The sequence below is a fragment of the Anguilla anguilla genome, chromosome 5 (genome assembly GCF_013347855.1).
Source record: "Anguilla anguilla isolate fAngAng1 chromosome 5, fAngAng1.pri, whole genome shotgun sequence".
Lineage (NCBI taxonomy): Eukaryota > Metazoa > Chordata > Actinopteri > Anguilliformes > Anguillidae > Anguilla > Anguilla anguilla.
Window position 1 is genome coordinate 48,782,079 of NC_049205.1, and position 27,101 is coordinate 48,809,179.

At 44.3% G+C, this 27,101-nt stretch overlaps 1 protein-coding gene across 12 annotated transcripts in view; it reads right to left on the reverse strand.

Moving 5' to 3' along the window:
• LOC118227055 (inositol hexakisphosphate and diphosphoinositol-pentakisphosphate kinase 1-like) overlaps positions 1-22,257 on the reverse strand; it is a 36,666-nt gene extending 14,409 nt beyond the window's left edge. For 7 of the 12 annotated variants that reach the window (XM_035417151.1, XM_035417149.1, XM_035417146.1 and 4 more), the window contains exons 1-26: positions 22,165-22,257; positions 17,259-17,785; positions 16,334-16,529; positions 15,879-15,969; positions 15,406-15,491; positions 14,216-14,370; positions 13,174-13,275; positions 12,860-13,021; positions 12,637-12,758; positions 12,429-12,530; positions 11,950-12,036; positions 11,784-11,859; positions 10,782-10,891; positions 9,249-9,334; positions 8,197-8,322; positions 7,044-7,088; positions 5,290-5,411; positions 4,894-5,076; positions 3,935-4,076; positions 2,597-2,820; positions 2,204-2,331; positions 1,998-2,112; positions 1,561-1,668; positions 1,324-1,440; positions 1,100-1,240; positions 318-411 (exon numbers count right to left, since the gene is read on the reverse strand). In XM_035417151.1, coding sequence (XP_035273042.1) covers positions 318-411; positions 1,100-1,240; positions 1,324-1,440; positions 1,561-1,668; positions 1,998-2,112; positions 2,204-2,331; positions 2,597-2,820; positions 3,935-4,076; positions 4,894-5,076; positions 5,290-5,411; positions 7,044-7,088; positions 8,197-8,322; positions 9,249-9,334; positions 10,782-10,891; positions 11,784-11,859; positions 11,950-12,036; positions 12,429-12,530; positions 12,637-12,758; positions 12,860-13,021; positions 13,174-13,275; positions 14,216-14,370; positions 15,406-15,491; positions 15,879-15,969; positions 16,334-16,529; positions 17,259-17,405 — 3,067 coding nt within the window. In that variant the 5' untranslated portion in view covers positions 17,406-17,785; positions 22,165-22,257. Of the gene's footprint in view, positions 1-317; positions 412-1,099; positions 1,241-1,323; positions 1,441-1,560; positions 1,669-1,997; positions 2,113-2,203; positions 2,332-2,596; positions 2,821-3,934; positions 4,077-4,893; positions 5,077-5,289; positions 5,412-7,043; positions 7,089-8,196; positions 8,323-9,248; positions 9,335-10,781; positions 10,892-11,783; positions 11,860-11,949; positions 12,037-12,428; positions 12,531-12,636; positions 12,759-12,859; positions 13,022-13,173; positions 13,276-14,215; positions 14,371-15,405; positions 15,492-15,878; positions 15,970-16,333; positions 16,530-17,258; positions 17,786-22,134 lie in introns of those variants that run through there. The other 5 variants (XM_035417152.1, XM_035417150.1, XM_035417148.1 and 2 more) reach the window with 3 other exon arrangements.
• Between the last annotated feature and the right edge of the window lie 4,844 nt (positions 22,258-27,101).

A 27,101-nucleotide genomic window follows, 5' to 3' on the forward strand; every position in this document is an offset into this window, starting at 1 on the left:
TACTATTCCCTTCACAATACCCATTACGTATGTAAGTTACGCAAGTGTTGCTGACCAAAACACCTATCAGTAACCAGTAGACTGCTGAACCCCAGATTTTGAATATCACTGTAAAGCGGTCCATGTAAACAGTAGAGTCTAGTAGCTCCCCGAACTTAAGAGTAGAGTGTCAATGTGCTGAACTGTGACATTCCCACTGTGCATTCATTTACAGCAGATTACCCAAAGAGGTCATTGTACATGTGTACCAGAGCTTAGTAGTAGGGAAGAAATGCCGCGGTGTCACCATTGCTAAAAAGGAGAAACTCGACACCAACCTAATCCACTCTGCTTCATCTCCGGGGACTGACGAGAGCAGGAGGGGAAGAGCCGGTAGCCCGCAGCCTTGGAGGAGGACGTTTCAGAGAGGACCTGCGCAGACGGGGACAAACTCAGGCTCCCGCACACTTCCATCCGGCTACCACTCTACAGCTAACGTTTACAGAGGACCTCTGCAGACCTTTGGAGAAGAGCATGCTCTGGGGGCCAAAGACACAGTGTACAACCGGTGCTATTCAAGCAGCATTGTTCTGAGCCCCGCGTGTATAAACTATTGCAACATGCATAGCTTTAGCACACCTGCCTGACAACACATGAATGCAACTTCACTTTCGGGGCTTTAGTGTGTGTCTTTTTTTACAGGTGTGTTCGTGTGTGTCATATTTTAAACACTTACAGATGTTTCTTATGACCTAAGAGCTGGGTAAAAGGGAATTTGGGGTTTATAGTCTAAAGTAAGAAAATACATTCCAAGTAACTCCAATTGTGTTGAGGTTGTACATGTGTATATTACCCAATTATTCTTCCAAAATGGCATTTCATCTTATTTTCCACTGGATTAAGGCCACAATATAAAGACTTTACTGTGCATAAAGCCTATAAATTAGCCTATAAATGTATGTAAATAGCAACAATATCCTTTACTGCAAACAAAAACTGTATGCGCCGATTGAAAGCATATGGTGGAAAAACCCCTGAAGGTGAACCATCATTTCAGACACTACAAGCTGGCACACGTACTGCTAGAAGTGCATGAAATCAAAGTGCAGCAGCTCACTACCTCCATGGAGCCGGTCTTGCGATTGCGTATGAGCGGGGACCTCCTCTGGATGCTGATTGGCTCAGAGAGCGGCGCGGCTCGATCCGGTTCGTCTCGGGACAGGTCCTCCAGGCTGCCCGGATCCGTCTGCTTCTGCTCGTTCTGCGCGAGTCGACAGTCACACGGCATCAGGGAAAACAGACGAGGACCACAGGAGAGAACCCTAAAGGGGAGTCCCACCGTACCTCAGCGGAGGCCGGGCGGAAGCCGAAGCCCAGGGGCGCGTTCTCCTCTTCGTCACAGCCCTTCACCCCGGGGCTGAAGTGCAGCTCCACGTGGAAGCGCTCCTCTGAGGTGGGATCCTAAGAGGAGGCGCATGGAGAGGTCAGCAGGGAGCAGAGCCCGGGCGCGAGGACGCAGGGCCGGGGGCAGGGCGGGGCAGGGTGGGGGCGGGGGCGGGGCGGGGCGGGGGCAGGGCTTACCTTGTTGTTGTCTTCATACAGCATGATTACAATCTGGGTCATGTAGTTGAGCTCAGTCACAGCACCCAGGTAATCCATGGCACGCCTCCACTGCTGGTCTTTCTCTTCCTGCCTCACACACACACACATACGTATACACAGACACACACAGACACACAAGCACGCACACACACACAAACACACTCGCACACAGACACACACACGAACACACAGACACACACACACATACACACAAACAAACACAACACAGACAAACAGGCACACACACACAAGCATGCATGCACAAAACGCACAAACACATGCACACACACACACACACACACACACACACACACAATCAAACAGCTGAAGACATCTTAGCAAACATTTGGACAGAACATCCAAACAGTCGGTCTACATTATCTCTGCTTCCTGTTTCCAGCATGCTTCATACTAACATCGAGCAGGCCTCCGTAGCGGAAGATGCTGAGAAGGGAGTGGACGTGGCTTTCGCTGGTGAAATAGAGCCTGGTTCTCACGTGGCGTCCTGGTGACATCACTCCTCGGGAGTACCTGCAGAGCAAAGGCGCACGTGACGCGTTCACTCAGTGTGTACCAGCAATCCCATAACCACTACCAAAAGCTTTTAGACTTCCAAACTCACAGAGGGTGCAGTTTGTTGACCGACTCGTCCTCATGCGTCCTCTGTAGGTCCATCTGGATTTTCCGCACCAGTGGGAGGCAGTAAGCGTAGGCGATGTCCAGCTTCTCCACCTTGTTAATGCCGTACTCCTGTAGAGGAAATGAAACGCAGGAAGTACATTAATTAAAGAAACCTTAACTGCTCTGAAGGGAATTTGTTTTGCACAGGGTCCTACGGTAATCATAAACATAAAACAAGACCTGACAACATTCAACATTCTACATTTAGCATAAAAGCACTTCATTCCATATAAATGATTGAGCCTATTGGTCAACAGGAAGGAGGATGACATAAAAGCAGAGGAAAGAGCCAAAATGGCCCCCAGACTGACTGGCACGCTGAGCCTCCTCTCACCTGCGGTATGACGATATCGGCCAGCGCCCGGGACAGCCGGAAGAGCTCCAGCGTGTCCTCCAGGCCCAGGGAGGCGTTGTGCTGCACGTCGTACTTGACGCAGTCGTAGATGTCGGGGATCTTGCTGATGTCGTATCGGCCACTCTTCATGCGGAAGTCCCGCTCCAGTTTGGACCAGCGCTGGAGCATGAGCTCCAGGGTCTCGCTGTGATAGAGCTGCAGGTCTGCAGAGCGCAAAGGCCTCCACTTATGCCAGGCCTCCACTCGCTTGTCACAACCAAATCCCTCCAAAATCTTTCCACTCCAAACAAAGCCGAGCAAATCCCACCCATTTCACAAAAACGCGTAACACTGAGTATCTACATATGCAACAGTCCCTTGCCGACTACAGGGGTTAGGTTCCCGAAAACCCACGGCTGGCAAAACTGCATTTGGCGAGACTAACGGCTTGTGGGAAATAATGGGTTAGGTCCCACAGCCACGGTTAACTCTCAACAACACAGAAGACAAACTGGCGCTCTTCAGAATCCCATAACAGCTGTCAGCTGCAGTAGGCTGAGACACTTTGCAACACAACCACTGCAGTTTGTACCAGAGTAGTATGCATATACACACACACAAGCATAAGATTCCTGACTACAAAAACAATGTCACCATTTGAAAAAAATTTGATATTAGGTATTCAGTGGCAGCAGCGCAAAAGCTTGGTTTTAATTACTTTTGACGAGTGGAGTGATTTTAAATGTATTACCTAAGAAAGAGACGGGTTATTTGCTGTGATTCTGATCAATAATTCAACACTCTAACGTTCAGAGAGGTAAGAAACTCATTGTGAATCGTATCTCACGGAGGTAAAGTTGTCACTGAAAGCTACCCAGCCATATCAAAACATTAATTAGATAAGCCAGCAAAAAAATGTTCATCAGCTGCTGAAGTTAGCTTGTGTAGCCAGTTAAAATAGAACCTGTTCAAAATGGCATCGTCACAAATCTATGAACATACAGTAATTAATCATCACCGTTATGTGTGGCCTAGAATGCTAGGCTAATACTACTATAGATACCAAAACCATAGTAGCTCCCGAGCATAACTGCTATCTTTGATAAAGCAACTACAATATGGCTAAGCTTGTTTACTTTGTAGTTGCTGTGGACGTTTCGTAAGTTGCAGATATACTTTATTTAATATTCAAGAACTTCCCTGGCTGATTAGAAGAAACATAAAATGAAATTTCCCCGTTGGTAAAATGGAATATAAAGTGAAAACTGTAGGAGCATGGAATCCACAGACGGTACGGGACTGCTGTATATATAACAGAGGGTGTGGAGAACGACGGACCTGCGGATTTGGGGTCCTCAAGCCTCTTGCGGATCTGGGAGGTAAGACTCTGGATAAGGGCGTAAACCAGGTCACACGTCTTCACTGGATTCACCACCATCTTCATAGAGTTGACCACGGATGGACTGTCTGTTGGAGCCAGCTGAGCACATAGACCCACACAAAATTCAAAAACACACTCAACACACATTCTATTTAACATTCCAAACACCAGGCTTGGTCATTCATGAAATGGTGTGTTTCGCCATTAAACCTGAGCTAGTCATTTGTGTGCACTGCAAAGCGATTAAAGAAACAGCATAAGACCTAATTATCTACGTCAGCTACAGAGCAAAGGCAGTGGGCTTGCAGAGTCCGTGGACTCATTATAACCAATGATCAGCTCAAGCTTGATCAAAGGTTAGATACTTCAGAGTAATTACCATCATCTACAAAATATCAGGGAGCTGCACTAACTAACAGGATCACGCTAATCATGTATATTCAGGTGTCCCTTGCAGTCCTGTTCCCACACGCTGTATTTATATTTGCATTTTCATTGATTGTTAAAGGTTAAATTTACAGTAAGATTTCTTGCATGTAACAGAAGGTATGCCTTACAGATTTGGCCCACTTCCAATATTTTAAAATACAATTTAAATAAATAAAATAAATCATTTCTGCAACTTCTTTGTGGTGGAAATATGATACAACCCAACAAACAAGCAACTCTTTTAGCAATTCAGTGCAGTGACAGTGCTAGAGCGTATATTAAATGAAATCATGTTAGCATTAAAAATAAGTAAGGTCATACTTAAACTTGAGCAATTTTGACTCACAGACATTAGAATATTTAACACCTCTCCATGAATTTCCAAAAAAAAAAAAAAAGAAACTAATCGAAATCTAAAATGGTGGACCTCCCCACTGATAGCGGCTGGGAGCTAAGTCGGCCAGGTGACGGGCACTTCCTGGCTCACCTTGTCGAAGTCTTGCTCGGTGAAGTCCTCGTCCTTCTGCATGATCTCGTGGAGCCGGGCTTTGACGCGGTGCTGGCAGCCGGTCAGCGAGTCGCTGTCGCTGTCCAGCAGCCCGTTCATGTTGGCGCTCTTCACCATCTGCACCAGGATGGGCGTCAGCTCGCCCTCCAGCGCCAGCAGCCCCTGCCACACACACAGCACAGCACAGATTCGCTCGCTGCCTCTCCCTTCAATAACACTGCATTGTGGGTAAGCAACAAAAAAAAAAAACAACAAAATGGCATGACAGTCGCAGCCGACGCCTTTTGGAGAAGCGGGTCTGCGGTTTTAACTCCCCTGGCGGCGCGGCACGCAAAACGAACGGCCGTTGGGCGCACTGTCGGGACGCCCGGTTACCTTGGCGAACGCCGCGGCGGTCATCTGCACTCGGCCTTCGTCGGAGGCGTAGATCTTGAGGTCGTGCCTGTAGGTGCTGTGGAGACGCAGCAGGCCGCAGCCAGGGAACCCAGCGTAGTCGCCTGCGAGGAAAGCAGCAGAGCGTCAGACCCAGCGTGCACTGCTCACGCCCACGGAGAGCCACGCGATGGACACGCTGACTCTCGTTAGAAGGAGATCTGTAAATCCAGGGGAGAAATGGCGCGTTAGCTAAAATTTAACTGAGAAAGGTCCCGAGGGAACTTGCCTCAGTCACCTGTAAATGAAACATCAATAGCCTTAAAATATAATACTCGGCTGTAAGACAGAATGGATTGAAAAAAGAAATCACGTGGTGAAAACTGCCCCGAAATACAATGTTGATATACTGGCAAGCAAAATGCGCAATCAAATGATTTGATTACATGTTCCCTGCTGGATTTTAAAATGGCTCCCTAAGACAGGTCATTGAGGACAAATTTCAGATTGTCATTACAATAATTGGGAAAAGAAAAGGACCACTCTGTGGCAACTGCTAACTGAACTGACCAGGTGTACATTATTCCATCTCGCTGTGCCTTTTTAAAATAGAAACTGCTGCTATGGCAGTGTTTAGTGTAGATCTGCCAGTAGCCATAGCTCATGGAGGTACAGCCTCAGATGTCATTGAAAACTGCTGGGAAAAGCAGTAAAATGAAACCTTCCACCAACATCATTTATCCTGGGAAACCTCAAGGGGGGGGGGGGGGGGGGGGGGGGGGGCAGCTGAGATGAAGTCAATATATCACATACACTACACAAATATTTCTCCCCACTGGCAGTGTTCGTGAATACTGTTCAAGGCTACAGCCTTCTAGGCCACACAATAAGTCAGAATACTTCCAGACACAGACAACGTTTTTGTTACTAATGCAAACAGTTCTTTAGTTATGAGTGAACAGTAATCTCAGCACAACTGAAAATAACAAATGTAAGTGGAATATTACAGTTATTTAGTTATTATCCGTTAAATACACTACAAATATCACAGGTTGCAAATTCTTATCCCTTTCCATCAATATTTTTTCAGGGATGTCTTACATTATGGCACTTAAATCTCCTCCACTAGCATACTGCTGACTCAGAAAGAAGAATGGATCGTTCATCTCGGTACGGAATGTTTCTCTTCACAGGACCCCATGGTTTGTTCAAAGACTTTGGCAAAACGAAATCGAGCTCCAATTACGCAAATTTGAGAATTTGGTCCCTGCCCTCGCCATTGTTGAACCTAACATTCCATCACCCCAACTTCTTAATTCCTGACCTATTAAAAAAACCAAAAGGCATGCTGAAAGCACATTCTCGCTAGAGATTACGGACTCTGGTCTTGCTGCTTCTTGCAAAGCCCTCTGGACTTTGTCCAGGATTATGAAGTCAACCAGATGTCTGAATTCCGGACACAAAGTAAATATAATGGACTGGCTCCAGCCAAGAACCTAATGTCTGTAGACAAATACAAGCATCGCCGCTTTAAGTTGTCTTTGTTCTTAATTTTGTGGTTCTGGTTGACGTTCTCCCAGATAACTGGTAATGCTGTGGTAACTTGTGCGGCTGAGATGGTCTTGTTCAGGTCACCCGGGGTCGTTAGCGTGATGGATATGTTAGGTGCAGCATGGCTTTAGCGTGGAGATTGAGGCAGCAAGGCATCAGGCCCATGTTAATACAGATAGCGAGAGGTGGTCCAAAGCCCTTCTTACCACAGCCATTAGGGGACTGGCAGCCCAGGGCCCTGCAGCTACCATCTTAATGAGTCATAAAAGGCAGGGAGAGAAGAGGAGAATTAACAGAAGACCTGCATTTCACCGTCCAAGTCACCCGCATTTAATAAGGCAAAGCGATTCTGCAAGAATGTTCTAGAGTCTCTCGTAAATTGCGATATATCTGAGCGATAATACAGACTCAATAGGATTCACAGAGGCTATTTTAAGAAATGGGCTTGGAAACGTCTTTCACAAGGAATTAGTGAACATGTGATCTGACTATATACTTCTCCATTCAGGTTTTTCAACAAAAAGTAATGTTAATGTCAAGCTTTTAAGAAAAGCATAATTAGATAATGAGTTGCATCAACGTGTGTGCATGAAAATCACATATGCGTGAGGAATTACTTGATATTTTTAAACCACTAAAATATTCCACAAAAGCATGAAATATTCCAGCGAATTTGTATTTTAATACACTGATTTAGAATGTGAGTGATAGCAGCACTGAACTTGTTGCGTGGACTTCCAAGAGGCCAGTCTACAGCTAAAAAAGTCCGATCACAGGTAAAAACACAGACGATAGGATAAGTACCCTTTAAACCGAGGCCTTGTTTTTCCTTTGGATCTGAACAAAAATAGCTCTGTAGAATTCAGTCACTCCAATGCAGAGAAATGAGAAAGAGCACCACAATGAAGAGCTTCTGAATTCACACAGTAAGCAGCATTAGCAGCAAGGGAGCAAGAAAGAATCGATGTTTACAAGTAACACAAGAAAACACAATTAGCTTCTAGAAAAAGTAATTATAGAAAATCGAATGGCTGTAAAAATGTGTATTTTTATAAGCACATCACACCGGACAAATCTGTCTCTTTTGTTTTTCTGCTGGTACTGCGTGTCTAAAGTGGCACACGAACAGGATTAGAAGAGCTCACAGGACACTTAGGACTTCATAAGCTGTGGGCTACAGTCTTCTTTAACGGCTCTGGTCTATGAATAGCACTCTCTCAGCTGCGAGCTCTGCCGCTACGGTTTTAAACATGGAAGAAGTGAATGACAGGTGCGGAGAGGAAAGCCACACAGAACAGTTCCCCCCTCGGGCGGGCAACCCCCCCCCCGGAAACGGCGGTGCGCGGGTGCGTATCGTACCTTGTCCTCCGGGGTACATGCAGCGGAAGGCCCTGCCCAGCTCCTCGGCCTGGACCCTGCCCGCGGGGGTCAGCTCCCCGCCCCACTTCAGCACCAGCAGCAGGGACGGCCCATCCTTTCGGGAGTCTGGGAGGAGGAGGCCTGACAGTTCAAACGCACGCACTCCCACGCAGAACAAACCCCTGCCTCGCACCCTGCTCCCTTGAGCTTGGCCCAGGCTGCCGTTATTGATGTGAAAATTTGGCCCCTGTCTTCTGAGGCACTGCTTCAGGAAAATAAAATATCCTAGTGGAAACACTGTTTATTCAAGATTTCTTCAACAAGACAATTCAATATACTTCAGGAAAAACTGCAAGTTACGTTTTCGCTGGATTGTGCCTTATAAACAGTGTTCCGTTAGTTCAATATAAGTGTGAAGTAAATTAGATAATAGCATACTATATGTTTAACTTCGCATGGACTGATAACCAAATGTATTCTTATTAAACTATGAAATAATTGACAATGTTTACATTGTAGAAAACATAGGCAACCTCACTCTAAAAGAGGAAAGGCCATTTTTTAATGGAATACGATTATTATTACAGCAGATTATTATATCTTAAAATGGTTCATGTACCAAGTCAAGAGTGGGCAGGACTTAAAAGGAGTTGGCATATCATCCCTAGAGCACCAGGGGTTGGCCTGAACTGAAGAAAAACACTAAATACGGATGGCATTTTGCAGCAGTTCTGTCATATGGTCACTACTGACTCTGAAACTAGCCATCCATAGTTTGCCTATTACTAGTTGTATTTTATAAAGAATAACAGCTGCTGTAATGGATACTTTATTCATAGGAAATACCCATCAACTATAAACAAAAGGTCAAATTTTACTTTTTGCCTTTTAAAAATAACTTGTAACAGAGCTACACCTTTAATCCCCGGGGCATCTTGTCATCAACAAAATTTAATTCAGTGATTAAGTGTATCTGATAATTTATATCCAGCTGCTACCGCAACTGGCATACATGAAAAAAATGTCCTGTACTGCTATGCTTGTTTGCATACCTTCCTCCTCACTGGATGTTTTGGGTTGGCCATGAGGCAAGTATGTGATCTGCACCTTCCTGTTAATTCCAGAGAAATGGCCATACCTGCAAAACAAGAACAGAAGAGCAGGCACTTTAATAGAAGTTCTCCAGTAAGATATAAAATTTCAGACAAGAATGTTTCAACTGCTAGCACGTATTGAGTCACTTGCTTGTCTCAGATGCATGTCACGATGACCTTTAAAAGTCATGGTCTGTGCGTTAAATATAATAGACTCTGAAGGCAGTTGTGAAAGGTGACACCATCGTACCCCACTGTGAATCATCTTCTCCTTAGATCACTGCGAGCCGACAGCAGTACTTCACTTTGACAGTGTGTCGAGCTCATTACTGTGGCACACTAACAAACTGGGTTCAGAAACGCCAAAAAAAAAATTTCTGAGAATTAATTGCTTATTTTAGTTCCAGGGCAATGTAAAAATATTCAGACAGTGGCACATTTGAATTTGGGGGAGGGGGGAGGGTGGACGTTATTAAGATATTTTCCCGAACAGGCAGACAGACAAACCGCAGGGCTGCATTCGCTAGCAGGTTGAACCTGGCCCAAACCAGCGGGTTCCATCGCAAACACATCCTAAGAAGGGCCCTTTTTATTCCCAGCCGCGGAGGCTACTACACAGTGAGCACGCTGTGCTACCTGCAGAGAGCCAGCCATAAGCAGAGCTCTGTGGTTCTGCCGCAAGCGAACGTGCTTGTGGAAACACTTTTAGAAATTAATATAAGTGACAATGTAAATTATGAAGTAGAGAAACCTTCTACCTTTCCATAAATAAAGCTCTTGACCTTTACAGTACACATGGAGAGATGCCAGGGAGCGAGACAGAGAATGTTAAAGCAATTTTACAAACACTTAAGAAAGAGAAAAAACTCAAATTAGTTTTAAATTAGTTTAAAATAATCTTATCAGTAAAGAAGCTTGGTGTGAATAAAGCAGAATGGGTGTCACTGTAAGCTCTGCCTTTGAACAGCACTGAACACCAGTGAGATTCCCAATCAAATCAGGCTTGAACATAGAAATGAAGGAATTAATACCTTATGAGAAACAGCATTACTAAGAGGACATTTTCTCTAGGACATGTCCACGCATGAATCTGCTTGACAGATACCAGCCAGTTAATACCAGGCACACTTTGTTGCCAACTGCCAATACTTTGTTGGCAATATAAGCACAGCAACACTACTGCACTGGATAGTAAATTATATTATTCCATCAAAAAGTTTTTTTTTAATTGATAGATTTTCCAAGATACAAAAACAAATAAAAAGAAAATTGGAGTACTTTCCCTTATATCCCCTTAACTGTTCAAGTAAATACTTTCAAGAACACCAATATTTTTTTGTAGAAAGTCTGACTAGTTTTCATGTTAAAAGAATGAACATTCTATGTTTAATGATTCACAATGCAGTTACTCCTACAAGCGTGTTCTGCACCAGTTACCGTCCTTTGCCGACACAAATGCTGTCTTTGGCCCAGTTTTCAGGGCTCACTCACATCTCTAGAACAGTTTTCAGCTGCTCCAGTTTGGACTTCTTCTCTTCGATCTCGCAGTCATTGTGCTGTCCCAGATCTGCCAACAGCTGCCGGGCAATGTCCAGCACCTCCTGAGACACAAAGAGAGGCAGAGAGTCAACAAGCGGGTCCTTTCACTGGCGTACATCAAACATTCACACTGTACATTCAACAATAAACTCATAAGAAAAATAAGTGATAACCTATTAATAATCAGAATCAGTAACAACCTCATAACAGTATTCAGTTTTTTTTTTTATTTTTTTTTTTACAGGATGCAGTGATCTTAATTACCGTAGTCTTAATTAGTACAGTACATCCATACAGTAACTTTTCGAATACAGATTGCCAACTTAAAATAATTTAAATTATTACTGTTAAAATATTATGTAAAATTTTTAGATTAATTGATTCGATTTTAATTATTTTCTGGACTGTGTCAATACAGATTTTGAAAACGACCGGCCCTGCTGTCTGGGATCAAATCCCGGCCGTGTCGGTGGCCAGAGTCCCCACAAGGTGACATAATTGGCAGTAGCACCGGGTTAGAGAGGGTTCAGTCAGCATGGATGTGGGTCTCATCAATCTCTAGGGACCCCCCCCTGCTCTGACTGCTAAGCTGCACATGAAGAGACTTCAACCAACTCAAGCCTGTCCAAGTCCAAGCAGCGGTCTGATAAGATGGACTTGACACTGTGTGCTTCTGAGGAGAGCGTGTGCTTGTCTGCGTGCTCCTAAATTAACATCGGAGGGTCCGGTAATGAGCACTGATACTGTACTCAGTTGGTCATCCCAAATTAGGGAAAAGGGGGGATTTTTTAAATCATAAAAAGAAAATGCTAAGTTACATGTACAAAACAGACCAATTAAACTATACCATTGAGGGAGGAACTGTTCATGTACAGACTGATGTGTAACCTAAAGCTTTGGCTGGTTCTCTCATAAAAACATTAGTAATACTTAACTAGGAAGCACCTGATTTACCTGTAACTGCTTCGGCTTCTTCAGCTTCAGCTTCCCTGTCTTGTAGCCTCCATATTTCTCAAAGAGCTCAAAGAACCTGCGATTACAGAAACAACGTGCATTTATTCAGATCTAGAACTGGTGGACATTACAGGTCTGCATGCAGATTGGTTGTGCACAAACTCACATTGGGTTCCTCACTTCCATCTTCATTTTCTGTTTGGGGGTTCGATCCCCGTGTCGGATTATAGCGATGACGCAGCGCAGCTCCATCCTGTGGTGGGGAGGGCAAAGACGTCTTTCACAGATTGTCACAGAATGTAGAGCCAAATGCAGGCCCTGGCGACTGTAGGTGGGGCTTGATATACGGAGCCCCTCCCACCAAAAAGCACTGGTCTAATGCTAATTAAGTACAGCGCTAGCCACACAACCATGATCATAAGGCAGCAGGAACTTTCAAGCCAGTGATGACAACAGAAAAAGATATGGCTGTAAATGGTAAATTGAAATAGCACAATATTTAAGTATTTGTCAACAAGTGGTAAAATGTATTTTCACACCCTTGCATTTCAAAAGTCTTCATAAACAAATGGAGTTTCCAATATACTAGCTAACAAAGTGTTTGTTCTAGATAGTCGGATAAGCTTTAGGGGGCTGTGCACTCACATAGTTCCAGATGTGGTCGGGACAATGGGAATATCCTCTGCTTCAGTGGGGATGGACCACGGGATCTGGAACTGGGGAGCCAGCTCCCGCATCACTATATTCCTGAGAGAGAATGACCAAATTTACACCGACTCACCAAAATGGCTAACAAGCTATGATTTACTTATTGGCTGGAGTTAAACAGCTAAATAATACACATTTTACCAACCCCAGGATTTTGGCACAGTCATCGTAGTACTTCATGGAGTTCTTCACAAAGCTGAAGCCATTGACGTCGCAGACGAAGGAGTGTCCATTTGCTCGGAGGAGGTCAAAGCCGCACACCGTTTGCTGCAAAGGTTTACACGGTTACGAGCGCAGTCACTTTACACTGGGTGCAGAACGGCTCTTTCGCTTCCGCGCGGTCAGGGGACGAGAGCAGGAAGACCCACCTTGAACGCCAGGCACACCTTGCGAGCCACGAGCTTCTCCATGGCGGTGAGCATCACGGGGTAGCGGATCTCTTTGCCCTCGCTGTCTCGCTCCACCTTCCCGTCCAGGGCGGGGGACTTGCGGGCCTCTGCGTGGGCGTAGTCAGGCCCCACCGTGTACACCTGCGCAAAAGCACACAGGTATGCAGTGAGGGGCGGGTACAGACGCAGCAGCCCCATCCTATGTGTGGGGCAGGGGGTAGAAGGGCAGAGGAAAAGGAGGGCAGGGGGTAAAGTGGTAGAAGGGCAGAGGGGCAGGTGGGGCACTGCCATACCTTCACGTCAGTGCCATCTGTGGGCATGAACTCCTCATAGATGTAGGAGCCCGTCTTCCGCACATTGCTCTCTGGGGAGTACACACTGCTACGGCTCCCGATCTGCAGGAGAAAAAGACAGAAATGTATGAGACTGAGAAAGACTGGCCTTTTTAGTGCCACTGATTTGGTATGCCCAATCAAATTTGTTCTCTCATTTTTAAAAATGCTGACTTTTTCAGGCAGAAAATCCATGATAAATAACTGTCAACTACTGATAATAAAAGAACAATCCTAGCTGTCATTTGGTCTGTTTTTCATGCAGGACCAATCAAAATACAAATTTAGATCTGAAACTGATAAAGTGGAGACAAAACTATTTTCCAAAAATACATCAACAGCTCAGTCAGCCTTTTAAGAATCGTAGCATAAGAACACACCTAAAAATAAAAGCTGTCCCAAGTCTGTCTGAGAGCAGATAATACAGGAAAGCCTTCAGGAAGTCTGTTAAATCTCACCAGGACGTTTATACTGTTCCTGTTACAAAGAGACTCCTTTCATGTTTCGGACACCGCGTAATCGCATTATACAATGCAGCAACCCAGTATCACTGTTCAGTGAGCTACAGCTTTATGTGCTACTGATGGACAACATAGGGGCTTAATGAGTGCTTGACAAACATCCAGTACTGCATTGTTAAGGTAACTGCACCACGTTCCATTAGTCATAACCCCCACCCACTCCATTTTGAGTGACAGCTTACTCTCAAAACATACAGACCAACTATAGCAGGGAATAAAACCGACCGAAGAGGAAGACTGGAAGTGACAGCCAAAGATAAGGTGATCTGTTCTGCAACTCAACGGGTCGTGAAATTGAATGCCACAGCATGCTTTATAGCTTAATGACATGGAGTGCTGTTACAGATTCGCACACGGCCTGTTCTATTTCCACACCAGACACCAGGAGCGTTTCGCCGCTTGCGTCATCAGAAGGAGAGGCCCTTTAAATCAGGCCGGTCTGTTTGGGGAAAGCGGCGGGGAGCTGAAATGTGAGGAGGGACCTTTCGGAAGAGGCGTTGGCTGCCCCCGCCAGCCGAGGTAGGGTAGTATATGTAGACGTTGTGGTCTTCGGCGCAGACCGGCTTTTCCACAAAGGGCTTCTGGAAGATCTCCCCATTCACCTCCACGTGGTCCTCGCCTTCCACCAGGTTGCATTCTGAGGGATGGGCACAGACACCAACCAATCAGAAACAATCAGATTCAATTCCCTGAAGCCACAGTGAAAGAAGAGCCAATGGGCAGTTGGCCAATTAGAAGGAAAGTTCAATTCGAACATTGTCCTTGCATGGCTCCTCACATTTTTACCTCCTTAGAATGCTGTAAATATAATTTCAGCTCAACTTCACAAATGCTCGTCATCTGAAAACCGGTGGAATGAAAACACATGCTAAGTGTGTAGGAATATATGCCTAATCACCACCTTTTTCATCCACTTCTGCGGACACAGCTGTTTACAGATGACGGACATGTGATGACCTATCATTTAAATAATAGTAACACTTTCTGGGAAAGGACAATTGTGAGTAACCATCTGAAACACGGAGCATTATGAGCCCGGCACAGGTTTACATTTGAAACCATATGGCTAATCAGGGCCCTCAATGCCACCTGAAATGCACCACAAAGCTTTTATTGTGCTGTGATGTCATAAGTTCAAACAGAGGAGAAGCCATGTTTGTTTCATAGCACAGAAATGCTGATTAGATCAACTGCCCGCACTTTGCCTGTCAGACTCTTATCAGTATTCACTTCTGCTTCTCAAGATATGCAAACAGCTCGGAATATTAACCACGGAGTTCTGAAATGCCCGCTCGAGGTTTGAGAAAAAGGAAAAACACTGAGCGCACATTCTTCCGTGACTTAAAGCAGAGCAGCTGTCGCAGGCACAGAGAGCTCCAAGGTGCCAGGACACGTCACATATTCAGTACAGACTTTCTGAGAAGCCACAGAACCAAGTATTCACAATACCACAGAACCACCAGTACCTACTACGGAACACAATTAAATAAAGCATTAGATTGTTAGCTCAACTTTGCCGGTACAATTAAAGTTGGCAAATTATTTTCCAATTTCTTTACCCCTGAAAAACAATGTTAATGGAAGCGAGGGGCGGTTGATTTTCCAGCTGGCTGCAGGTGTGCCAGATGGAATGCTGGGAAAGGACTCGGGGCCCACCGAGGCTGACACTCACCGTCTGGTTTGTCTGGGTCCCGGTTTAATATGGCGTACCGCGGCAAATCGATCCCTTCTTCCTGCAAGATGCGATACACCTCCCTCCTGGAAAGCAATCAAACTGAGGTTACGCACCGAGCTTCCGGAATGCGGGAGACGAACCGTGGCGAAATCATTTCCATTTTCAGCAAATTGCCACTATAACGATCTCAGCCAGCAGTCAACTGAGGTGCACACTCTTAATGTAGCGTACGGTTTTCTCATAAATAAATATTTAAAAATGTGCATTTCAAGCCATGCTCTGTGACAGTGCCAATGTGTACGCTATTAACTAGGCTTGATTTAGATGCTCCTTCATTAACATAATCCCTCCCACGGTCACACATCGTCCAGTAGATGAGCTTGAGATACACTCCTAAGCACTGCCAGGCCGTTGTTCGGTCATGTGTTCGCCATGTGACCACGTGGGAATGCGTGAGCATGGTGCCATACCTGTCCTGTATGAAGTACTGCATGTTCAGGTCATTGATGAGAAGTGGGTTTCTGAGTTTGGCATAACTCACTGCCTTGTCCAAAGGAAATCCTGAACACATACACACAAACGCAAACAATACTGTAAGTATCTACGGAGTCTGAAGTCTGAAAACGCTAAATAACAACCAGAATCGCTCAAAAAGGAAATGACACTTTGTCAAATATGAGCAAATGAATTTGTTTAAATTTGCCGGAGCAATAAAAGAGGGAAATGGAACAGAGAGCAAAGCACACGACTACAGCGTGTTTACTGCCTGGATTCAAGGCAAGAAACGTGTCGAAAGGAGACTGTAAAGTTGTTAAAGAAGTGACTCATGTGGTGGTTAAAGTAGTGATAGAACGGACTCATGTTGTGCTGAGCGACGGCAGAACTGAGGGCTAAAGCGGTCATGTGACCAGCCGGACCCAATCACCTTTGGAGTGGAAGGAGATGAGGCAGTCACAGAGGGGCCAGTTGTCCACAGGCTCGTTGAGTATGACGTCCTCGGGGAAGATGACGACGGTGATGTACTCAAACTTGCAGAGCCGCTCCAGGATCTGCGTCATGGGCTTGGACTTGGACTTCTTCATCATGGAGCAGATCCCCACCACGATCTGCCGCTCTGGGGGCTGCAGGCAAGGGGGGGCCGAGTTAGACCTCCTCATCCCAACCACTCGGCTCTTCTCAAAAATCCCTCTACGCAACAGTCATATTCTGAAATGGCCACCGTCTTCTCTCTGAAGTCAGCTTCATCTACAGCACAGCTGACTATATCATGTAAAACTACAGCAGCTACTGTCATAAGTATAATCATTTCAGCCCATCCTACCAAGTATAATTACATAATAGGAGAGGAGATATGAAAACCCTTCCTCATCCACTTATCCTTTAATGGTGTTTACAGGAGCAGTCATCATTTATACATATACTAACATGTAACCAATCAAGAAAAAAACATGCTTGTGCTGAGTCTGCAGAAGGTTGTAGATCTTGTGCTTAGGGCCATCACCCCCCCCCCCCTCCCCACCCCACCCAGCAGACCTGTCCAGGGTTATAAAATTGGGATAAAACAAATAGACTGTGCCATATCTGGTGCCAATCTAGCAGTAAAATAAGCCGACTGAAAATAAACTAACACCAGCCGCCATGGGGCACACAGTCAGTCTTTCATCTCTTTTTTCCTTAATCATACCTGACGCAGTAGTAAACAACTAAATGCCACAGGCCATGTGAAATGCACCAATGTGTGAATATGACACAGTCCGTCTTAACCATGATTTAGTAGCCCTGGCCCTGGCCCCGCCCCCGCCCCCTCCCACAGTGACTCTGCCCCCTTCCCCGAGTGACCCCGCCCTGACCGAGTCGGCCTCCTCGTCGTCCTCGTAAAGCTCCATGTCTGTCCTCATGCTGCAGTCGTCCAGGCTCTCGCTCTCATCGTCCTCGCAGCCCACGAAGAATCTGGGAGCGCCACGCTGGCTCTCACCGGGGCTGCTGGGCTCTGACATCACAGTCCGCCGCGGCAACCCTCAGCGTCCCGCCGCGCCATCGCACGCCAACACACAGCGGGGCCGCCGACGGGGGGGAGGGCGACGCGGGGGGGGGGCACCAGCGTTCGCCGCGCCCCGGGCACGCTCTAGATTAAGACGCAGCGATGGGGGGAAGCAAAGACGGGGGTGTGGGGAAGAGGCGGACGAACAGAGGGGGTGAGGAAGCCGTAGTGGAGGTGCAGTTACACTGCGTGACAGGAAGACTCCAAGGTGTCAAAGGTGAAGTCTCCGCCCTCATTCAATAATACTGCGTCATATCACCAGTGGTCCTAGGAGTTGATGGATGTCAATCTAATGACATGGGACCTCATTCTGCATGTCAGTACGAAGGCCACAACCTGCGAGAGAAACACAAAACACATTCACACAACATGAGAGGGAACACAGCTACACAACGTACACCACAAGACACAAAATGCAGTCATAAGGACTTACACGAAAGAAAAACACCCGCTTTCAAGGAAGTTTGGCAACATAACACAAAAGCTAAGGAATTACAAATATAATCGCATGGTCAACACCCAGGTAAGATAAGCAAGTCTTCACAAACTTTGAAACTTTGTACTTTTCTTAAGCCCCCTGGGAAGAGCCTGGTTCAGCACGCCCTGTACAGTTCTAACACCGCCCTGACTCTCATGAAGCACGCCTGCTTACTCAGCACTGCAGTTTCACAACTGCAGACCACGCACGTCTGGAGCGGACACCGTCGGCAAGCTGAGCGAGAACACCAAAACAGACACGCAATATCTTAACCAAAGGCTTCCCAGCTGCTGAAGGGACTCATTACACTGCCTGCCACCTCCAATTTTTCCCACACAATTAGCGTTAGCTTTTGTCAAAGGATAATGACCCAGCAAAGACGGGGTGGATATCCAGATGGGCCGCATTCCCGTGGGAAAGTGCTAACTCCTTACGCCAAATCCCTGCTCTGCCTCTTCAGACCATAGACAATGTGTTAAATAAAAACATGAACACAACGACTGCAATATATTAAACCTATTATGTAGGTACACTAAGTACATCTTTTGGATATTTTGTCAACACTGAATTAAGCTCATGGAAACAATTCCGGCAAGAGACAAAGTCCCAGATCGCAAAGCACTTGGCAGTATAAATAGAGTCCACAGGGGCTTCTGGATGGCTCAATTAGCCCTCAACTACTGTGCAGGTTTAGCCCCACAGGCTACATGGTTGTTTCTGAGCTATGCTATCATCTGTCTAATTGTCAGCATCAGTCAGACGCTACAGTCTTTGCCTCTCAATGGTCAGAGGGGTGGCTTGTAGTGTACAAATAGTCACTGGCTTGCAGTCCAATTCATAAGACAAGTTCTCACGTGTGGGTGGCACAGAAATAACACAAGGAAACGACAGAAAAGAGGGGTAAAAGAGTAATTCTCAACAGGCATTGTACACAAGCAAGCGAAATTGAGCTTATCGAAGTGACTGAACTCTGACTGTACTAAAACGGTTTCTTCACTGCGGTGCCCTGATAACAGACAGAGCAGACCAAAGGCCTCACTAAAGGGGAGGGTTCCCCAATTCCCTTGTGAAGATATCATCTATTACCTCTCAGTTAAGATATCACATTTCTGGGTATGGTACAGTTAAAACAGATTTATCTCTGTGTACAGTACAAAGCAAGCTCTGGCAAGCAGTGGTATGGCAATGTACACAGCCTAAACCCCTCACAAAACACCTCCTATTAGAATACTATAGTCCTAGAGTCTACGTGGTTCACACAGGCTTGTCCAGCAGTGCTCCATCTCTGTAAACAGCCATGAACCACTGCAGTCCCTGTCACTGCCTTCCTGCTTTAAGGGGCGGGATTTCCTTAATATAACCACCCCCAGGGCGATGAGAGTGAGGCACACAGAAGGAATGAGGTCAGGGTAATCAGCCACTAAAAGGCCACACAAACAAACGACGCTGAAAACAACTGATGGCAACTGTTGTAATTCAGATGGGCTGGCTGGAGATGAGAGCGGAACAACAGGCTAAATGTAAAAGCCACTGGCTCTTATCACACACTGCACTTTGAGGCCATAATGAAGTCTGATGGAGTTATACAACCCTGCACAAGGGTGACGTGGGTCCTCCATTTTGGGCCTGCAATAGTGCACTTCAGTACACTTTGAATTTTGACTTTAAACTGACACTTGTCAATCCCTGATAAACTGGAACAATTATGCTTTTGCAACCGAGTGCAGATCTTGGATAAAAGCTAATCAGTGTTGAAACCACTAATCCTATCTAGGCTAATAACTTTGGGGCTGTTTGATCCTCCAGTTATACATGCCTATTCCCTCATAAACATAAAACTGCATATATGCATGCACAGAGTGGGCAGAGAGAGAGGGAATGGGGGAGGGAGAGAGAGGACCAGTGGCCAGTTTTATATAAGGGTGTTTACTCTTTTGTTTATGCAATGTTTTTGGGTTGATTTGCTTTTTCTACTTTTTCTACCATGTCTGTCTCAATGCAAAGAACACAAATTTGCTAGTTGAGGTACAACCTGCTGCTGCTGTTGTTATTTTTATTTTCCCTGTGAAAAATATATTATAATAACAATAATCTGCAGAAGAACCACACTTTACAAAAAGCCTTTCTAACCCTGAAACTGGATCCTTTCTCAAGGATTTCCTCAACAGCACGTGCGCACCTATTTAATGGGGATGGCCACAATTACCAAACAAAGCACAGGTTATATTTGGTAGCAGTATACAGTAACTGCTGTATAATCACTGCTTTTGCATTCTGTCAGATAACCACTACAATCTCTTAAGCCAAACACAAAATGCACTGCATTTAAAACAAGCATGCTCAGTAATAATTAGCTTGTTATCTAACTAAGTAAACTAAAAGAAAGTTATCAGTCTCTGTTTGATAGATTTAGAAACTATACAACATGGAGATATTGCTCATTTAATTTGCAGTGCAACACAGATTGTCCTGCCATTGCTGTAGCACAAAAGATTGGCCAACTCCAAAATACTGTGTGTGTGAAGGAGATTTGGAAAAACATTGTATTGATTGCAAAAAGAAAACTTTATGTGTCTATTACCCCTCAACCGCCACCCCACCCCTCCCTCCCAAAAAAAAAAATAGAAAAACCTTTCACTGCTTGTCTAACACTATCCTAACTTGATAGGCTAAATATTCTTCTTTGCAAATGGCTTCATGCCTAGGTTTGATCTGTCCATTTAACACTGAGCAATCAGTTGACAGGACATCAGCAAGTCCAAGTGAAAATTTATCTTAATTAGAAACCTGATCTATGACAGCTGGCTGTGTGAGTTGCAAGGTTTTATGGGTGTGTTTCACATATGTTCTTGGACCTGCCTGGCTGACAAGCCACCAGTGAAAATCAGTAATCATGGAAAACAAACATGGTTCAAAATTTTATTAAATTAAAGCAAGGCAGGTTCTTTATACAGAGTTAATCCTATTATGTGTTTGTGTGCATCTTATTTAACCCAAGGATCCTTTCTATGCTTGACAAGATTACACCAGGCATTAAGCGCCTGAAGCTTACTTTCTTAGTACACCTGTCTAATCAGGCAACGCAATGTTAATGAGAGGTTATTCCACAGAATTCATAATTGCAAGCTTATGTGGACTTCCAGAAAGTCTAGTAGTCACAGTTAACGAGCCCAGACAAAATCATATGAGAACCTGAACGTCAGGTTATTGTCTGCTCAATTATTAACCGCATATTCAAATCCAATGTATGCGTTATAAAGATACACTCTGTCCCCATTCAACATGAATATCATCACAATTTCAATTGTCATTCAAAACACACAGTATTTTGTGATCTGTCAACTCACCAGTTCAGCAAGGTAACGTTATCTAGAGAAATGGACCTTCAAATAAATCAGCGGAAGCTCAATGTCAAGACTAAGTAATCTAACTAGCTTGTTAGCACGCAATTCCTAACGGTAGGTTTAAAATATCCAACTAACCACAACAGAGCGGGGGCGGGCAAGCAAGCAATACTCAGGCTACAGTCAGCATTTTATTTTCCTACTAGCGTTACCTGACATTGACAAGCAACGCTGACGTTAGCTCAGTTCGCTAGCAAGGCTAGCGTTAGTTAATGTTCCGGTGTTAAATTATATATCGTGGAAAAATTAACAGGTAATTAGCGCTGGCTGGCTTACGTTGACTTGGTTGATATATCACGATAGCTATTTAGCTATCTAACGACCAAACTAACCCCATTTGCCACCAAAGACTGTAAAAATACTTATCATAGCATAAATAATAAAAAGTTTTAGCTGGCAATCTGTGGGGGGGTCACTTGTTGATCCATCCCCACTGCCAAGCCCGAGCAATATGTAACTTACCAAACTAGCTAGCTAACACTGCAAGCCATACAGTAAAACAAATATTATTCAGTAGTTATTACCTTCACCATCATGGAATCATGTTAGCTAACTGAACCAATTAGCTAGCTGATACCGCTAAATAGAGCGAAAATAATTACACTGCTTGCTAATAGGTAGCTATAGCTTGCTTGCTGACGTTAGCTAGCTAGTTAGCCAAATAGCTAACTTGTCTATGCTTATGCTGTGTAAACAAGACGCTGCATTCATGACATTAGATATTTTTAATTGCATCGCATCAATCAAATAGCCAACAGTAGCTGAGTTAGATAACTAGTTGATAAAAAGAAATGCATGCTTACAGCTTGCAGGTCAAATGAGCCTTTACTCACAAATTGAACGACTTCGTTTTCGGTTGTTCGCTTCCTTCTCCCTTGACAGATTGCGAGTGCAACCTACCTTTTTTGATGGTTTTGATCGTCAAAGACAGAATGTGGTTTTAGCCAATAGGAGCTACAAATTGACCTAGGAGGTAGGGTCTAGTGAAAAATAACCAATTCCAACACGATGTTGAAAAATTCATGTGTTGTTTCTTTCATTTTCTTCCCTGAACAAGGACCGAGCGAGACCTCTATCCGCCGGCTACCGAAGTGCAGCCGCTGACGGAACTGGGAGAACGTTACACTTTTGTGTTGCTAACTACACGAAAACAGTTATTACTATCCGATTATCCGTCGCAAATAAAATATAGCCACAAATATAAATTACTGCACTTCAGATTACATTTCCTAATAGCACTAAGTATCGTTATGAAATCAAAGCTGGACTTTCTTGTCTGAACTAACGTTAAATTACTTCCCTCAAAATCAATGTTTCGTTTATATGACAAATAAACTATGTTATTCCTGCTAGTTATGTGTGCATTATTAAAGATTTTTTTAAAAGTTATTCAGTGTTGACTTTTCTGTGAATAATAATAAAAACATATCCAAGCGAACCTTTTATTTCATATTGTTGCTGGTCATTGTCACTTCTGTTGTGGTAACATCGTTTTACGTAATCCCTGAAAACGAACTTTAAGATTGAAAACAAACACAGCAATGGGTTACAGAGGAGGTGGGATCAAGGGCAAGACCCAATGAGGTTAGGCTGGGCTTTGTTGCAATAAAAAGTGACATTGCAAAAGTAGCACAGATGCAAGACATTAGAACGCTGTCGTAATTCAAGATCTTTGCTAGTGCCCTTCGGGTGCTCAGGCAGGAGAGAAAAACAGCATTATCTGCACATGAATGTAGCTTAACTCAGGTTTCCTTGATTTTCCTTCTCTTACAATGTCTGGCAGTGTAAGACTGCTTAAGTGCTGTGGGAGTTACAGACAGGCCTTGTTCAGGACACAGGACCAACTGTGGGCCGCTCTCCAACTTGGGCCCTGGGGCTGACGTCAGACCGTGGCCTCTTTCTCACAGAGACCCCCTATGGGCCCTAGCTTAGCTTGGTGTCAGTCCCTAGCCAGCCCTCCCCTGGCACCAAGCCTGTTTGCCGCCCAAGCAGGGAGTTGGTGTGGATTTAGTAGGAGGAGGGGGCATAAGCGGATGGGTAGGAGGGGTCACAGTGAGCCTCTATGCTACCGATGAAAAGGGTATTTTATAAACAGCAAGGTCAACAGCCTGCTCTAACAAGGCTGTCCTTTGAGAGAAATGAGGGTGCAAAGCACAGACTTGCTGACATACCAACAAATACAAACATGCACACATTTCGCATGACAAGTTCCCTTTGGTTTTTAAACAGAAGCAGTACCGAAACCTTGAATGCAAAATAACATTTTTGATTTGGGATCAAGCACAGAAAGGGAAAAACCTGTTGGCTGGAAAAGGAATTGAAAATCAGTAGCACCACAGGTTGCACATGATTCCACCAGAGGGCCTTATAGATTCTGTACTGAACTCATACATCTAGTTAGGCTGATGTAGTTGGCAGAGCTAAAATATTATTAATTGTGCACTGCCTACATGTTCTGAACAATCCCATCTATTTCCTAAAAATTATTTATGGATTGTTTTAGAATAGCCCTTGGCTAATTAATAGAAATGTAAAAATAAAATAAAATCAATGACTGGGGTGGATGTAACGTTTTTGAATAAGAAAAAACCTCTGGCTGCTGTCTAGATTGTTTAGATTGATTGAGCAATAAATTCATTTAAAGAGTCACTGACTTGTGTGATCAGTGTGATCTCATTGACTGAATATCTTCTGGTTATCAAGTTACATAAACAGCATTTCTTTTTTTATTATTATAATTTTTTGGTCCTGTCCACATACAAATGCAGTATAACTTGAGTACATAGAATACACCTTCTGATTGATGTGCTCAGATCAAACAGGCTTTATTTATTATGGAGATAAAACCCATAATGTGCACATGAAGATCGCTGGAAGATGGACATAGTGCTGTCCTTCTATGGAGGCCATTCCCTGGCATGCTTCACCTGCCAGGCTACCACCCTGCCCCTCTCCTGACTGGATGCACAAAAGATTCACTGTTTCCAGACCTTCACCGGTCCAACACCCACATGTGTTTCCTATTTTGTACAACCAGAGGTGCTGCACAGCATGTGACCTCAGTGGGTCAAACCAGGACAACTGGGTCCATTATAGATATAGGGGCCTCCAGAGACCTGTCCCCATCTCTACACTCCATTCCTGTCCCAAGGTTGGCATTGACACCTGGGCTCAGGAGAACTGGTTTCTTTGTGGGCTCTCTGTGCACCCTTGTCAGCGCCCTTATCAAGCAACAAACAGAAACAATACTCACCATTGGGCCCAGAGCAGTGACTGTAGCTCATGTGTGAAATTGCATATTAACATGAGAAGTAAGGCACCACTCAAACTCAGTACACGTGATCCAAAAAGCTGTCAGCAAGATGGTACACAGAATGAATGTAGACGCCAGCCATGTAGACCAGGACTTCTTAACTAACTAAAACTTGGGGCTGTGGGAGTGGTGTTCAGTCCTCCAGCTGGTGTGCACATATGATCCCATGAGAATCTTAACCCAAAAAGAGGCAGAGGCGTGTGTTTTCTTGTTTCATATACCAGAGGAATAAAACATGATTGGTTTCCTGGCAGTCCAGTTAAAACAATAGATTAATTCTTTCTTTTTTTTCCTTTTTTTTTGGTGTGAGTGACTAATTTTATTGCACAACTCGAAGTAAAGCTGTAGGAGTCAAGCTTCCTTTTCTGTCAGTGCCTATGGGGACAAAATATGTGTATTCAGGATCTGAGGGAGACAGGTGAAAGAAAACAGCCTTTGGTTCAGTACTGCTCACAGATAACCCAGGAGAAGATAAGACCAAGGGTCTCTTTCATATTGGGCAAGCTGGATTCGCTGCACAGGCCATGTGTGTTCATGATGATCCACACTGCCCCTCAGAATGAGATGTGAAAACTGGTTTGGGACAGCCATCCATCATGCTAAATGAAATTTGGAGGAGTGCGCTGGTGCATAAATAGTTCATTTAGAGCCCTCTTGCAGTGGCCACAGCCTGGGGAGGCCCATGGGTCAATGCAAAGGCCTGGCATTCATCTCAATAGATGTTACTGTTCACAAACTGAACTCAGCTCTAACTAACATACAGGCAGCAATACCCAGAGGTAAGGAACCAGGTACCAAGAGAGGACACACAGACAATTATATGACAGCTTTCTATCTCAAGAGATTCTGCAGGCTATGTTTGATCTGTGCTGCAGCTAAACCTAAATGATACATTTTCATATAGCTACTTCTTGGTGATAGCCCCAGAATGGGGCACGGGCACAAGATAATTTATATGGACAATTTGAAAATGATAGACAAATATAATGTGCCCAGAAGGTGCTGTTTTTTATTTTTTTGTTTGTTTTTGTTTGTTTTTTTGTAAATACAAAACGTACTAACTAATCAGGCATCAAATAATGATTTGTTCAGTTAGAATATTTCTAGATGAAATAAATACTATATACATTTTGACATGGTATATAGTTTTCCATTTTCAGCAAACAAACTTACTAAGCCTGCTTGTTTATTTCATTCATTGTACACTGTTAAGGCAGAATAATTCACAAAACATACAGTGAACATTGAACATTGTGTGTGTGTGTGTGTGTGTGTGTTTGTGTTTGCATACAATGAGGTGCTCAGTTAAAATGTCTTAAATATTTGATATACCAAAATACATGGGAGTTTTTTTTAATAAAGATTCTGGAGAAAGATTTTTAGACAATATCTCCACCTATTACCTTAAACCTGCTAAACCTGTTTTTCCTACTTACACCTATTCCTTCTGTGTCAGTAGTTTTGGGAAATCCCTTCACCCCTTCATTTAATATTTTATTCTGTTTTCTTATTGTTTCCACTCCCAATGTCAGGGGTGTCCAGGGGTGTCAACAAGTTTTAAATAAAACAGTTATTTCAAAGCTGGGCATTCAAATATCAAAACAAAAACATATTAAAAAAAACAAATTTGTGACATTTCACATGAAGTTAGTTTGATGAAGCAATGCCATTTGCTAATAATGATTCATAGAAAAACATACTTAATTGCACAATCATGCCCAAGCACACTAACTGTAATCTGCCTTCAGTTATGTATTTTCAAACTATGACCATAACAGTCTTCTTCAAAAAATGACAGTCAATCTATGTAATCTATTTTAAAGTAAATATACACCAACCCTTTTACAATGAACTATAAGTGCAAGTTACACAGTGACCAAAGTGGTTTAGCTAATGGCCCAAAGGGCTTGTAAAGATGGCAGGGTTGGTGCTGAAGCTGAGGGAATGTGTCTCAATTAGCCCAGTGTGTAGGCACTCCAGGCTCTGGTCTCAACTTAGAAACATGCTTGGAGAAGAGAGGCTGGTTTGTGTTTTGGAATAAGGAAATACTGTTCCCCCAAATAAGGACCTACCTCCCATGCTCTTGGGCACACGTGCGCATACACTCGCACACACACATACACACACACACACACACACACACACATGCGCGCGCGCGCACACACACACACACACATTCCTTTTCTTTTGCCCTCCTCAAAAAGCATTAGTTTAGCCACATAATGTAATTTTTTCAAGCTAAACACAGTGCTACAACCCCGCATCAGCTGAAGCCACCTTTCGTCTGTCATAAGTGTAGTGTAGGCTGGTGCCAGGGGTCCAGCAGCTCTGACATCTGTGTTTCCTTGACTCATGCAAACAAAACCAGGTCTTTTTTCCCTGCCAGCTATTTTGGGTCAAAGAGGAAACAGGCGCAGTAGAGGAGTGATGGGGTCATCTAAAAACTTTTGGATTATG